The 12,793-nt window shown below is 40.7% G+C and overlaps 1 protein-coding gene across 1 annotated transcript in view; it reads left to right on the plus strand.

Moving 5' to 3' along the window:
- Window positions 1-326: 326 nt before the first annotated feature.
- LOC139537710 (CXADR-like membrane protein) overlaps window positions 327-12,793 on the plus strand; it is a 122,009-nt gene continuing 109,542 nt past the window's right edge. The window contains exon 1 of the mRNA XM_071339330.1: window positions 327-688. Coding sequence (XP_071195431.1) covers window positions 658-688 — 31 coding nt within the window. The 5' untranslated portion in view covers window positions 327-657. The remainder of the gene's footprint in view (window positions 689-12,793) is intronic.

The following is a 12,793-nucleotide window of genomic DNA, read 5'->3' on the forward strand; positions in this document are numbered from 1 at the left end:
TGTGGATATAGCGTGGTATTTGGCCCTTTCATAATGTTATAATATGCTGTGCAAATCTCTATTTTTGTGAGGGCTTCGTTTGAGATCTCTCCACTGCAGTCACTCCAACTCCAGTGCTCTTTGTTCACGGTGATGCTGCTGTAGTACTGCACCTTGCAAATGTGTTGAGTGGCCAATCATATTTGTGCTTCTTGTCCCGTAGGAAACGTGTTGGTGTGAAACCGCTCGTACTGGCACCGGAAGGGCATGTGTCCCGTGTACACTCGCAACTGTAGAGGTCCCCCTTTTTCAGCGGGCTGCGCGCACAGCTATTGCACCCGCTTTTTATCCTGTGTAAAGAGGAGAGAGTGAGGGGGAATACGTACGGATCCTGCACGACCGCAGACATGTATCCTCCGTGAAGTGTAGCGCAAGGCAACTCTAAGATACCGGGTGTTCTGCGAGAAACAATGAAAATGTGCGGCTCTATTTCTGAATGAGCACAAGGACATGTGTGATATGCGTTGTAGCCAACCTATAGACCAACATCATTCGCACTATTCCAATTTCCTTCAGATTTGAGGGCACAGGTATATGACTTAAACTCATTTTAGGGAAGAAAGAAGACGTCGTGTTCTGCTGGTTTTTGTGGAATTTTCGCTCCAGCTCAGAGTCGTGATGTCTGGCTCATTTCCCACATTGTTCCTGGGTAAGTTCAGTGCATGAGCCACGCGCCGTTGTATTAATTAAATAAGAATGTGCAAAAGTGTAGCGCAATCCATGTTATCCGTAAACTAGCATAGCAGCCTATGCTTTATTCTGGGTTTATAGCAATTTAGATGATAGGTATTGTAATCAAAATAATTTTTTACAATCCAGTCGCAGTTTAAAGATGTGTTAAAGATCTCCCCATTGCAAGAACCTTTCCATCCATCCCAAGCATATCTGAAAAGTTAACTATTGTGTTTTTTGAAGCTCATTCAAATGAATGATAAATAATGTGGCCTCGACAATCATTACGAAGTCGCTTTACATTTGCGTATTCATGAGTTCATGCATGTTCAAGTTGCCCTAAGGTTGATTATGAGCGTCCAACAGGTATTTTGAACACACCTTAAAATGTATATAGCTAGGCCTATTGTGTTTTTAGGCTTTTTTAAAGCTTCTGTTGCCAATACAAGGTGATGAAGAAACAACTTGGAAAGATATCACAACTTATTACCATCAGGTAGTCTATTGGGCATCTAATAGCCTAGCTTACAGGTAATTGCATTACAGGTATTAGGATCATAAACATATTAGGTCTTATACTTCCTCATTTGATAGACTATTGTTTATTATAGGAGTTATAAATTCTATATTCATTGTTTCAGTTGATGAGTGTGTGTCAGGAAGCCTGTGTGTCGCATGGGGAAATAATAACTGTGCCAGCCAATATTGTAGATGTATCATTCAATTGTTGACAACATGACAATTTTGTTTGTTATAATTGTGATTTTGAGTTTGTTCTCTGGTAAATGTATAGTCCTATCAAAGTATTGGCTTAGACTATTTGAATGACTTCCCATTAAACACACCACATAATTTCAATGTGGAAATGTGGCTAATATTTGGTTGAGATGTTGATCAATCCAGCCATGACTGCTGTGCTTGCTCTGGTACATATCAGCAAAAGCAATACATCATAGGCCAAGCTGCGTGTGAGGAAATCCAATTCTGAAAATAGAAGTCACGAAGCAACAACAAAATAACAATTGTATTGCCTGCATGGAACCCCTGTGGAATAACAAAGGACGGACTGATAGATAGTGAAGCAGAGAAAGAATGGCCATAGGGCAGTTCTGACCAAGGCCAGATGGGCTGGTCCATTTTAGCCCAGTGGGCCAGTCTAAATTGGGGGTTTTGAACATAATTATCATTATTTGGCTAATAATTAGCCATTTCTGGTCCCAGTCAGCCCCTGTAGTGAAGTACTTTGGATGCCACTGTGATCTCCACTATGGGAGTCACCAGCAGCACCACTACTTACCCTTCCAATGCCCATTCAGCACCAACAGAGAAGGGGAATGACATACCCAAAAACAAGCAGATCAGGTACTGAAATGTTCAGTTGGTGACTCATAGATCAGGGTTGTCATTTCCCTAATTTCTAAATAAAGTAGATTGAATATTATCTTTACCATAATTGGGCATCTAAAAATGTAATCATTATCATCAATTTATGCATATGATTTTACAGTGCTTGGTGATTAAAATATCATCAAAATAAACAAATACATATTTCTATTTGAATGCTATATTTAACCAGGGAAGTCACATTGACATCTATTTTTAAAGGGAACCTGAACATGCATGTGGATATAGCGTGGTATTTGGCCCTTTCATAATGTTATAATATGCTGTGCAAATCTCTATTTTTGTGAGGGCTTCGTTTGAGATCTCTCCACTGCAGTCACTCCAACTCCAGTGCTCTTTGTTCACGGTGATGCTGCTGTAGTACTGCACCTTGCAAATGTGTTGAGTGGCCAATCATATTTGTGCTTCTTGTCCCGTAGGAAACGTGTTGGTGTGAAACCGCTCGTACTGGCACCGGAAGGGCATGTGTGCCGTGTACACTCGCAACTGTAGAGGTCCCCCTTTTTCAGCGGGCTGCGCGCACAGCTATTGCACCCGCTTTTTATCCTGTGTAAAGAGGAGAGAGTGAGGGGGAATAGGTACGGATCTCTAAGATACCGGGTGTTCTGCGAGAAAAAGTATGAGATTTCAACCTTTCAAAAAGACAGCAATAAGTTTGTTGATTTCCCAATGTGTTATCATTATGCTTTCAACCATCTAAAGCACAACCAAATTCAAATGGAAATACAATGTCAGATTTTTTGGTTTCATTGTCATCAAAATGTGTTTTCACTTTCAACCATTTAAAAGCGCACCAAAGTTCAAATTGGAATATGACAGATATGTTGTATTTATAAAACAACTTAATGTGTTATCACTATGCTACATCTAATAGCACAACCAAATGACCTGGATTACAGTTGAGATTACATTAAAAGTACATGCAAGTGACCAATGTTGTTCAAGATTCTGCGCAGAATATTACATCAATTGTGAAGATCTCACAGACCTGCGACCTATGTATGCTATATTGAATATGAACACTTTCTATGATTACATAAGAAAACATGTACAGTGCCTTCAATAATTATTCATACCCCTTGACTTATTCCACATTTTGTTGTTACAGCCTGAAATCAAAATGGATTAAATACAAATTAAAAAACTTGTAAAAATGTAACCTTTATTTAACTGGGCAAGTCAGTTAAGAACAAATTCTTGTTTACAATGACGGCCTACCAGGGGAACTGCCTTGTTCAGGGGCAGAATGACAGATTTCTACCTTGTCAGCTCGGGGATTCGATCCAGCGCTCTAACCACTAGCCTAACTGCCGCCCCAAATGGATTTCATCTTTCACTCATCAACGCACAGTCTTTTGCAAATGTATTGAAAATGAAATGGAGAAACATCTAATTTACAGAAGTATTCACACCCCTGAGTCAATACTTTGTAGAAGCACCTTTGGCGGCGATTACAGCTTTGAGTCGTCTTGGGTATGTATGTATCAATTTTGCACCTGGATTTGGGGATTTTCTCCCATTTTTCCTTGCAGATTTTATCAAGCTCTGTTAAGTTAGATGGGGAGTGGTGGTAAACAGCAATCTTAAAGTCTTTCCACAGATTTTCATTAGGATTCAACGCTGGGCTTTGGCTTGGCCACTCAAGGACTTTGATATTCTTGTTCTGAAGCCATTCCAGCATTATTTGGCTGTATGCTTGGGGTCATTGTCCCGGAACGTAAATCTTCACCCCAGCCTAAAGTAATTTGCACTCTGAAGCAGGTTCTCATTAAGGATTTGTCTGTATTCGGCTCCATTCATTGTTCCCTCTATCCTTACCAGTCTCCCAGTCCCTGCTGCTGAAAAGCATCCCCACAGCATGATACTGCCACCATAATGAATCACGGTAGGGATGGTGTTAGACGGGTGTTGAGCTGTCCTGGTTTTCGCCAGACATAGCGCTTTGCATTCAGGCTAAATAGTAAACATTTTGTCTCATCAGACCACATCATCTTTTGCCTTATGGTCTCTGAGTCTTTCATGTGCATTTTTGCAAACTCCAGGCGTGCTTTCATGTGCCTTTTTCTCAGGAGTGGCTTCCGTCTGGCCACTCTCCCATAAAGCCCAGATTGGTGAAGTGCTGTACAGACTGTTGTCCTTCTGGCAGGTCCTCCCATCTCAGCCAAGGAACTGTGTAGTTCTATCAGAGTGGTCATTGTGTTCTTGGTCACGTCCCTGAACAAGATCCTTTTTGCCCGGTTGCCAAGTTTGGTCGGACGGACAGTTCTTGGCAGAGTCTGGGGAGTTCCATATTTTTGCAATTTCCCAATGATGGAGACCACTGTGCTTTTGGAAACTTTCAACACACTACCAATTGTTTTATACCCTTCCCCAGATATATGCCTCATCACAATTCTATCTCGGGGAGCTACGGGCAGTTCCTTGGACTTCATGGTATAGTTTCTGCTCTGACATGCTCTGTCACCTGTGGGACGTTACAGACAGGTCAGTTCCTTTCTAAATCATGTCCAAACAATTTGAATTGGCTACAGGTGGACTCCAAGTTGTAGTGACATCTCAAGGATGATCAAAGGAAATTGGCACTGGGAGAAAAGGGTCAATATCAGGGGATATATAGTATACATCATTTTATTAGATATAAGCAGTAGACATGATCTAGATATGCATGTCCTTAATTTCATATATGGAGCTAGGATATACACCGTAATGGGATAGTTTCTACATACATCCAATCAGGACCTCAGAAATCTCCCTGCTACCATATGAGTCCAGGGAGATATCTGGGGTGAGATACGTTTATGACACGCACCTGATGTGCGTGCACCTGCTTAGGTATTTGTAGAATATTCTAACTCTGGAAAGGGTGTGTCAACATGCTGACATATCTAAGCCTTTATACCTAAGCATGAACGAATCCACATATTTTCAGAAATGTATAATATCTGTAGTCATTACGTGATCATTTATGTATCCGTATTTCTCAACAAATGCATTATTTCAATAGATATCCTTACATGATATGTAATATTCATCCTCGTATGTCTGATCGAAACTGATCTAAATCCGACTCATGATCAATGTCCAGCGTCCAAATTATTTTACCTGTTTAGGCGCCGAAAATCATCGGGCTTCTTCACATGGAGGTGACAGATCTGAGCACACATTTACACCATATTTAGTAGTAGGTTACAAGGCAAACATTGTCATATTTAATCCAAGTTGCTATTTCCAAGGTGTATCTCTGCGATTTCTGTAAATAAAATGCAGCATAGCAAATGCGGCAAATCCAGAGTTCCAATCATAGCACGTTTCCTGTAAAGATGCAAAGGTAGGCCAATCTAAAAATGTATTTTATTTATTTAACAGAAAATAAAAGTTGCACACCCTCAATACCCCTGACTGCCCTGTTTGTTATGGACGATGGATGCTATGGGTGCAGATTGGGTCGTCAGTGGTGGTCCCTCGCAGTCCAGAGCCAACGTGGTGGTAGTGTTGGTCTGTGATCCACTCCAAACTGTCAATGCATAAATCAGCAATCAAAATTGTGTCGATAGTGCAAGAAAATATTTTCATTTCACGTAACCATACCACAAGGTAGCTACTCTACCTGCTTCATTCATGACAATAAAACTAACTGGAACAAGATAACTAACTAGCCACGTTTCTAGTTAGCTAGCTTACTAGCTTATATTAACCAGTAATACAAAATATGCCTACATTTTTTAAAATCTTAGCTGTCCCCTTGAGGCTTGATAGGGGTAAAAAAATAGTTAAAGGCAATTTCGTTATTTGTTAGCTAACGTTAGCTAGGCTACCAGTTAGCTTTTATTCCCCTATAAAGCCAAACTAGCTAGCTCTACTGGCTGCTGGCCAAATTACCCAACGTTCTTGATTGTAACTACTAAGATAAATAAAATATCTGGAATCAATATAGCTTAATATATTGAATGTTCTGAGAAAACACATACAGTGCATTCATAAAGTATTCAGACCCCACTACTGCCAAGACATTGCAGGAGTGGCTTCAGGACAAGTCTCTGAATGTCCTTGAGTGGCCCAGCCAGAGCTTGGACTTGAACCCGATCGAACATCTCTGGAGAGACCTGAAAATATCTGTGCAGCTATGCTCCCCATCCAACCTGACAGCGCCTGAGAGCATCTGCAGAGAAGAATGGGAGAAACTCCCCAAATACAGATGTGCGAAGCTTGTAGCGTCATACCCAAGAAGACTTGAAAGCCGTAATTGCTGCCAAAGGTGCTTCAACAACGTATGAGTAAAGGGTCTGAATAATTATGTAAATGTGATATTTCATTTTTGTATATACATTTGCACATTTTTCTAAATACCTGTTTTTGCTTTGACATTATGGGGTATTGTATGTAGATTCATGAGGGGGGGAAACTATGTAATCCATTTTAGAATAAGGCTGTAACGTAACAAAATGTGGAAAAAGTCAAGGGGTCTGAATACCTACCGAATGCACTGTATGTGATGTATTCAGTCAGTATTTGTCAACATGAAGTGAGAAAATAGGATGTCACATATCTCAGAATATTGAATGAGTCCATATCTGGCTTTAGGAAATGTCTACCGTTGAAGTCGGAAGTTTACATACACCTTAGTCAAGTACATTTAAACTCGGTTTTCACAATTCCTGACATTTAATCCTAGTAAAAATTCCCTGTCATAGGTCAGTTAGGATCACCACTTTATTTTAAGAATGTGAAATGCCAGAGTAATAGTAGAGAGAATGATTTCTTTCATCACATTCCCAGTGGGTCAGAAGTTTACATACACTCAATTAGTATTTGTTAGCATTGCCTTTAAATTGTTTAACTTAGGTCAAACGTTTCGGGCAGCCTTCCACAAGCTTCCCACAATAAGTTGGGTGAATTTTAGCCCATTCCTCCTGACAGAGCTGGTGTAACTGAGTCAGGTTTGTTGGCCTCCTTGCTCGCACACGCTTTTTCAGTTCTGCCCACAAATGTTCTATAGGATTGAGGTCAGGGCTTTGTGATGGCCACTCCAATACCTTGACTTTGTTGTCCTTAAGTCATTTTGCCACAACTTTGGAAGTATGCTTGGGGTCATTGTCCATTTGGAAGACCCATTTGTGACCAAGCTTTAACTTCCTGACTGATGTCTTGAGATGTTGCTTAAATATATCCACATAATTTTCTCGCCTCATGATGCCATCTACTTTGTGAAGTGCACCAGTCTCTCCTGCAGCAAAGCACCTCCACAACATGATGCTGCCACCCTCGTGCTTCATGGTTGGGATGGTGTTCTTCGGCTTGCAAGCTTCCCCCTTTTTTCCTCCAAACATAACGGTGGTCATTATGGCCAAAAAGTTATATTTTTGTTTTATCAGACCAGAGGACATTTCTCCAAAAAGTATGATCTTTGTCCCCATGTGCAGATGCTAACCGTAGTCTGGCTTTTTTATGGCAGTTTTGGAGCAGTGGCTTCTTCCTTACTGAGCGGCCTTTCAGGTTATGTCGATATAGGACTCGTTTTACTGTGGATATAGATGTACCTGTTTCCTCCAGCATCTTCACAAGGTCCTTTGCTGTTGTTCTGGGATTTATTAGCACTTTTTGCACCAAAGTACGCTCCTGAGCAGTATGACGGCTGCGTGGTCCCATGGTGTTTATACTTGCGTGCTATTGCTTGTAAAGATGAACGTGGTACCTTCAGGCATTTGGAAATTGCTCCCAAGGATGAACCAGACTTGTGGAGGTCTACAATTTTTTTTCTGAGGTCTTGGCTGATTTATTTAGATTTTCCCATGGAGGCACTGAGTTTGAAGGTAGGCGTTGAAAAACATCTACAGTTATACCTCCAATTGACTCAAATTATGTCAATTAGCCTATCAGAAGCTTCTAAAGCCATGACATCATTTCCTGGATTTTTCCAAGCTGTTTCAAGGCACAGTCAACTAACTTAGTGTATGTAAACTTATGACCCACTGGAATTGTGATGCAGTGAATTATAAGTGAAATAATCTGTCTGTAAACAATTGTTGAAAAAATTACTTGTGTCATGCACAAAGTAGATGTCCTAACCAACTTGCCAAAACTATAGTTTGTTCACAAGACATTTGTGGAGTTGAAAAACAAGTTTTAATGACTCCAACCTAAGTGTATGTAAAATTCTGACTTCAACTGTATGTGTGATATTCGGAGTAATCCCAATGTCATATATGTCTAAAGGACACATCTGGATTCAGAATTTTTCAGGATATGGTGCATATCGACAAAACTCTAAATATGCATTGAAAATGGTCTGTGTTCTCTAGAACAGTGGTTCCAAAACTTTTTATTGTCCCGTATTGCTTCAATCATTCAACCTCCAGCTGCATACTCCCTCTAGCGCCAGGGTCAGCTCACTCTCAAATTTTGTTTTTTGCAATCATTGTAAACCTGCCACACACACACTATATGATACATTTATTAAACATAAGAATGAGAGTGAGTTTTTATCACAACCCGGCTCGTGGGAAGTGACAGAGCTCTTATAGGACCAGGGCACAAATAATAATATAATAATAATCAATAATTTTGCTCTTTATTAAGCCATTTTACATATAAAACCTTATTTGTTCATAAAAAATGGTGAATAACTCACCACAGGTTAATGAGAAGGGTGTGCTTGAAAGGATGCACATAACTCTCCAATGTTGGGTTGTATTGGAGAGAGTCTCAGTCTTAAATAATTTTCCACACACAGTCTGTGCCTGTATTTAGTTTTCATGCTAGTGAGGGCTGAGAATCCACTCTCACATAGGTACGTGGTTCCAAAGGGCATCAGTGTCTTAACAGCGCGATTTGCCAAGGCAAGAAACGCTGAGCGTAGCCCTATCCAGAAATCTGGCAGTGGCTTCTGATTAAATTACATTTTCACAGAACCGCTTGTTGCAACCGCTTGTTGTCCGTTTCGGGAAAGTACCTGCATAATTGTGCACCCATCTCACTCAGGTGCTTCGCTATATCACATTTGACATTGTCCGTAAGCTTGAGTTCATTTGCACACAACAACTCATACAATGATGGAAAGACCTGTGTGTAGTCCTTGTTAATGCAGACAGAAAAGAGCTCCAACTTCTTAATCATTGTCACGCCCTGACCATAGAGATCCTTGTTATTATCTCTTTTGGTTAGGTCGGGGTGGGACTAGGGGGGGTGTTCCTATCAAGGATAAGTATTTATCTGTTGGCCTGGTATGGTTTCCAATCAGAGGCAGCTGTTTATCGTTGTCTCTGATTGGAGATCATATTTAGGCAGCCATTTCCCCACTGGTTTTTGTGGGATCTTGTTTTTGTTTAGTTGCCTGTGAGCACTGCATTTGCTGCACGTTTCGTTTGCTGTTTATTGTTTTTGTGAGTTTCATCTGAATAAACATGTGGAACTCTACGTACGCTGCACCTTGGTCCGTTAATTCTACAAACGATCGTGACAATCATAGCCTCAGTTTTGTCCCGCACATTGAATATAGTTGCGGAGAGTCCCTGTAATCCTAGATTCAGATCATTCAGGTTAGAAAAAACATCACCCAGATAGGCCAGTCGAGTTTCATCACCCAGATAGGCTAGTCGTGTGAGAAACTCGTCATCATGCAAGCGGTCAGACAAGTGAAAATTATGGTCAGTAACGAGAACTTTAATCTTGTCTCTCAATTTTAAAAAACAAGTAAATATTTTGCCCCTTGATAACCAGCGCACTTCTGTATATTGTAAAAGCATTACATGGTCGCTGCCCATATCATTGCATAATGCAGAAAATACAGGAATTGCTTTAACAAAGTGAACCATTTTCACTGTAGTGTCCAAAATGTCTTTCAAGCTGTCAGGCATTCCCTTGTCAGCAAGATCCTCTCGGTGGATGCTACAGTGTACCCAAGTGGTGTCGGGAGCATTTGCGTTACCATTCCACTATGTTTCCCTGTCATGGCTTTTGCGCCATCAGTACAGAGACCAACACATCTTGACCACCAAAGTCCATTTGTTGTCACAAAGCTGTCCAGTACTTAAAAAAGATCCTCTCATGTTGTCCTGGTTTCCAGTGGTTTGCAGAAGGGAATGTCTTCCTTAATTGACCTCCATTAACATAACATATACCAGGAGCTGTGCCAGGCTCACCACGTCTGTTGACTCATCCAGCTGTAACACATATAATTCACTGGCTTGTATGCGAAGCAGTAATTGTTTCAAAACATCTCCTGCCATGTCACTGATGTGTTGTGAAACAGTGTTGTTTGATGAAGGCATTGTCTGTATAGTTTTTTTGTCCTTTTCCCCCAGCATTGTTCCAGCCATATCCGCGGCAGCAGGAAGAATGAAGTCCTCCACAATAGTATGGGGCTTGCCTGTCCTAGCCACTCGGTAGCTCACCATATAGGACTCTTCTAGCCCCCTTTTATTAATGGTATCTGTTGCTTTTATACATGTCTTACTACTTGAAAGTCGTCTTTATTCTCACTCAAAAAACTCCCGTGGCTTAGTTTTCAAATTGTCATGTTTCGTTTCTAAATGCCTGCGCAAGAGTGAAGGTTTCCTGCGAGAGAGTAACGGTTAATGTGATTGGATGTTAATTATTTGACTAGGCTACCTGTATTTGACATTGTGTTGTTATTTCGGTGAACACTAGATGGTTTAATTTTATTTTTGGAAGTGATACGAGGCTACTCAGACGAGAAAAAAAAACTCACCAAAATGTATAACCCCGTTGGAAAATATAAATGCACTGTTTGAAAATGTGAAGAATAAAAATAAAATAAAATAAATTATATATATATATATATATTTTATTTGTATTTTATTTTTACGTGAATCACATTTTTATTTGGCGTACCCCCGACGGCATTGCGACCCAAGTTTGGGAATACCTACTCTAGAATATCAAAAACGTGTCATATAAAGATATCCCGTGATATGGACCCTTTTTGCCCATGCATCTGACCTCAATTTGGAGTGTCATAGCAAAGGGGTGTGAATACTTACGCAAATTAGATATTTATGCATTTAATTTTCAATACTTTTGCAACAATGTCTAAAAACCTGTTTTCACTTTGTCATTACGGGGAATTGTGTGTAGATGGTTGAGAAAAAAATCTAGATGTATTTAGTACATTTTTAATTCAGGCTTTAACACAACAACATGTGGAATAAGTCAAGTGACAAGAATGGACCACCACCCAAAGGACATCCAGTCAACTTGAAATGACTGTGACAAGCATTGGAGTCAACATGGTCCACCATCCATGTGGAATGCTTTCAACATCATGTAGAGTCCATGCCCCGACGAACTGAGCCTGTCCTGAGGGCAAACGGGGGTGCAACTCAGTATTAGGAAGATTCTCCTGTTTAGTACACTCAGTATGTTGAGTTATTAAGAGGTCTCTCTAGTACATTGATAGTAATCAGTGACAAACATCAAAGCTAAGTAGGGATGGGCTCAGTTAAAGCACTGGATGGGAGACCAAATTAATAGCTGTAGATCAACTCTTCAATAGAAGGTGCTGCGGTGAAGAGGTGACTCATGGTTGCTGGCCTTCTAGGCAGAGTTGCATAGAAAAAGCCATATCTCAGACTGGCCAATAAAATATTAAGATGGGCAAAAGAACAGAGACACTGGACAGAGGAACTCTGCCTAGAAGGCCAGTATCCTGGAGTCGCCTCTTCATTGTTGAGACTGGTGTTTTGTGGGTACTATTTAATGAAGCTGCCAGTTGAGGACTTGTGGGGCGTCTGTTTCTCAAACTAGACACTCAGTTGTGCACCGGGCCTCCCACTCCTCTTTTAATTCTGGTTAGAGACAGTTTGCGTTGTTCTGTGAAGGGAGTAGTACACAGCGTTGTACGAGATCTTCAGTTTCTTCGCAATTTCTCGCATGGAATAGCCTTAATTTCTCAGAACAAGAATAGACTGATGAGTTTTAGAAGTCCCGTTTGGACTGCAGCCCATATCTGTGGCTTTCTATTTCTCTAGCCCTGGTCGATATTGAAATTCAGTCTGTTAGCTTTGTAAATTAATAAATATATAGATCCTATTTCATGTTGTATTCTAGGGATTTCATTGAGAAAAACCACCTGTTATCACACAGGACCCTGCAGCCACTAGCTAGCTTGTCAGTTGACATTCAAAGTTAGCTGTAGCAGTGACAAAGTGAGTAAATAGTCTGTAACTTCAAAATCAAATCAAATGTTATTAGTCACATGCACCGAATACAACACCTTACAGTGAAATGCTTACTTACGAGCACGTAACCAACAGTGCAGTTTCAAAAAATAGGGATTAGAATAAGAGATAAAAGTAACAAGTAATTAAAGAGCAGCAGTAAAAAATAACAATATATACAGGGGGGTGCCGGTACAGAGTCAATGTGCCGGGTCACCGTTTAGTTGAGGTAGTATGTACATGTAAGTAGAGTTAATTAAAGTGACTATGCATAGATGACAACAGAGAGCGTCAGGGGTGTGAAGAGGGGAAGGGGTGGTGGTAATGCAAATAGTCTGGGTAGCCATTTGACTAGATGTTCAGGAGGAGTCTTATGGCTTGGGGGTAGAAGCTCTTGGACCTAGACTTGGCGCTCCGGTAACGCTTGCCGTGTGGTAGCAGAGAGAACAGTCTACGACTGGGGTGGCTGGAGTCTTTGACAATTTTTAGGGCCTTCCTCTGAC

Source organism: Salvelinus alpinus, chromosome 13 (genome assembly GCF_045679555.1).
Source record: "Salvelinus alpinus chromosome 13, SLU_Salpinus.1, whole genome shotgun sequence".
Taxonomy (NCBI): domain Eukaryota; kingdom Metazoa; phylum Chordata; class Actinopteri; order Salmoniformes; family Salmonidae; genus Salvelinus; species Salvelinus alpinus.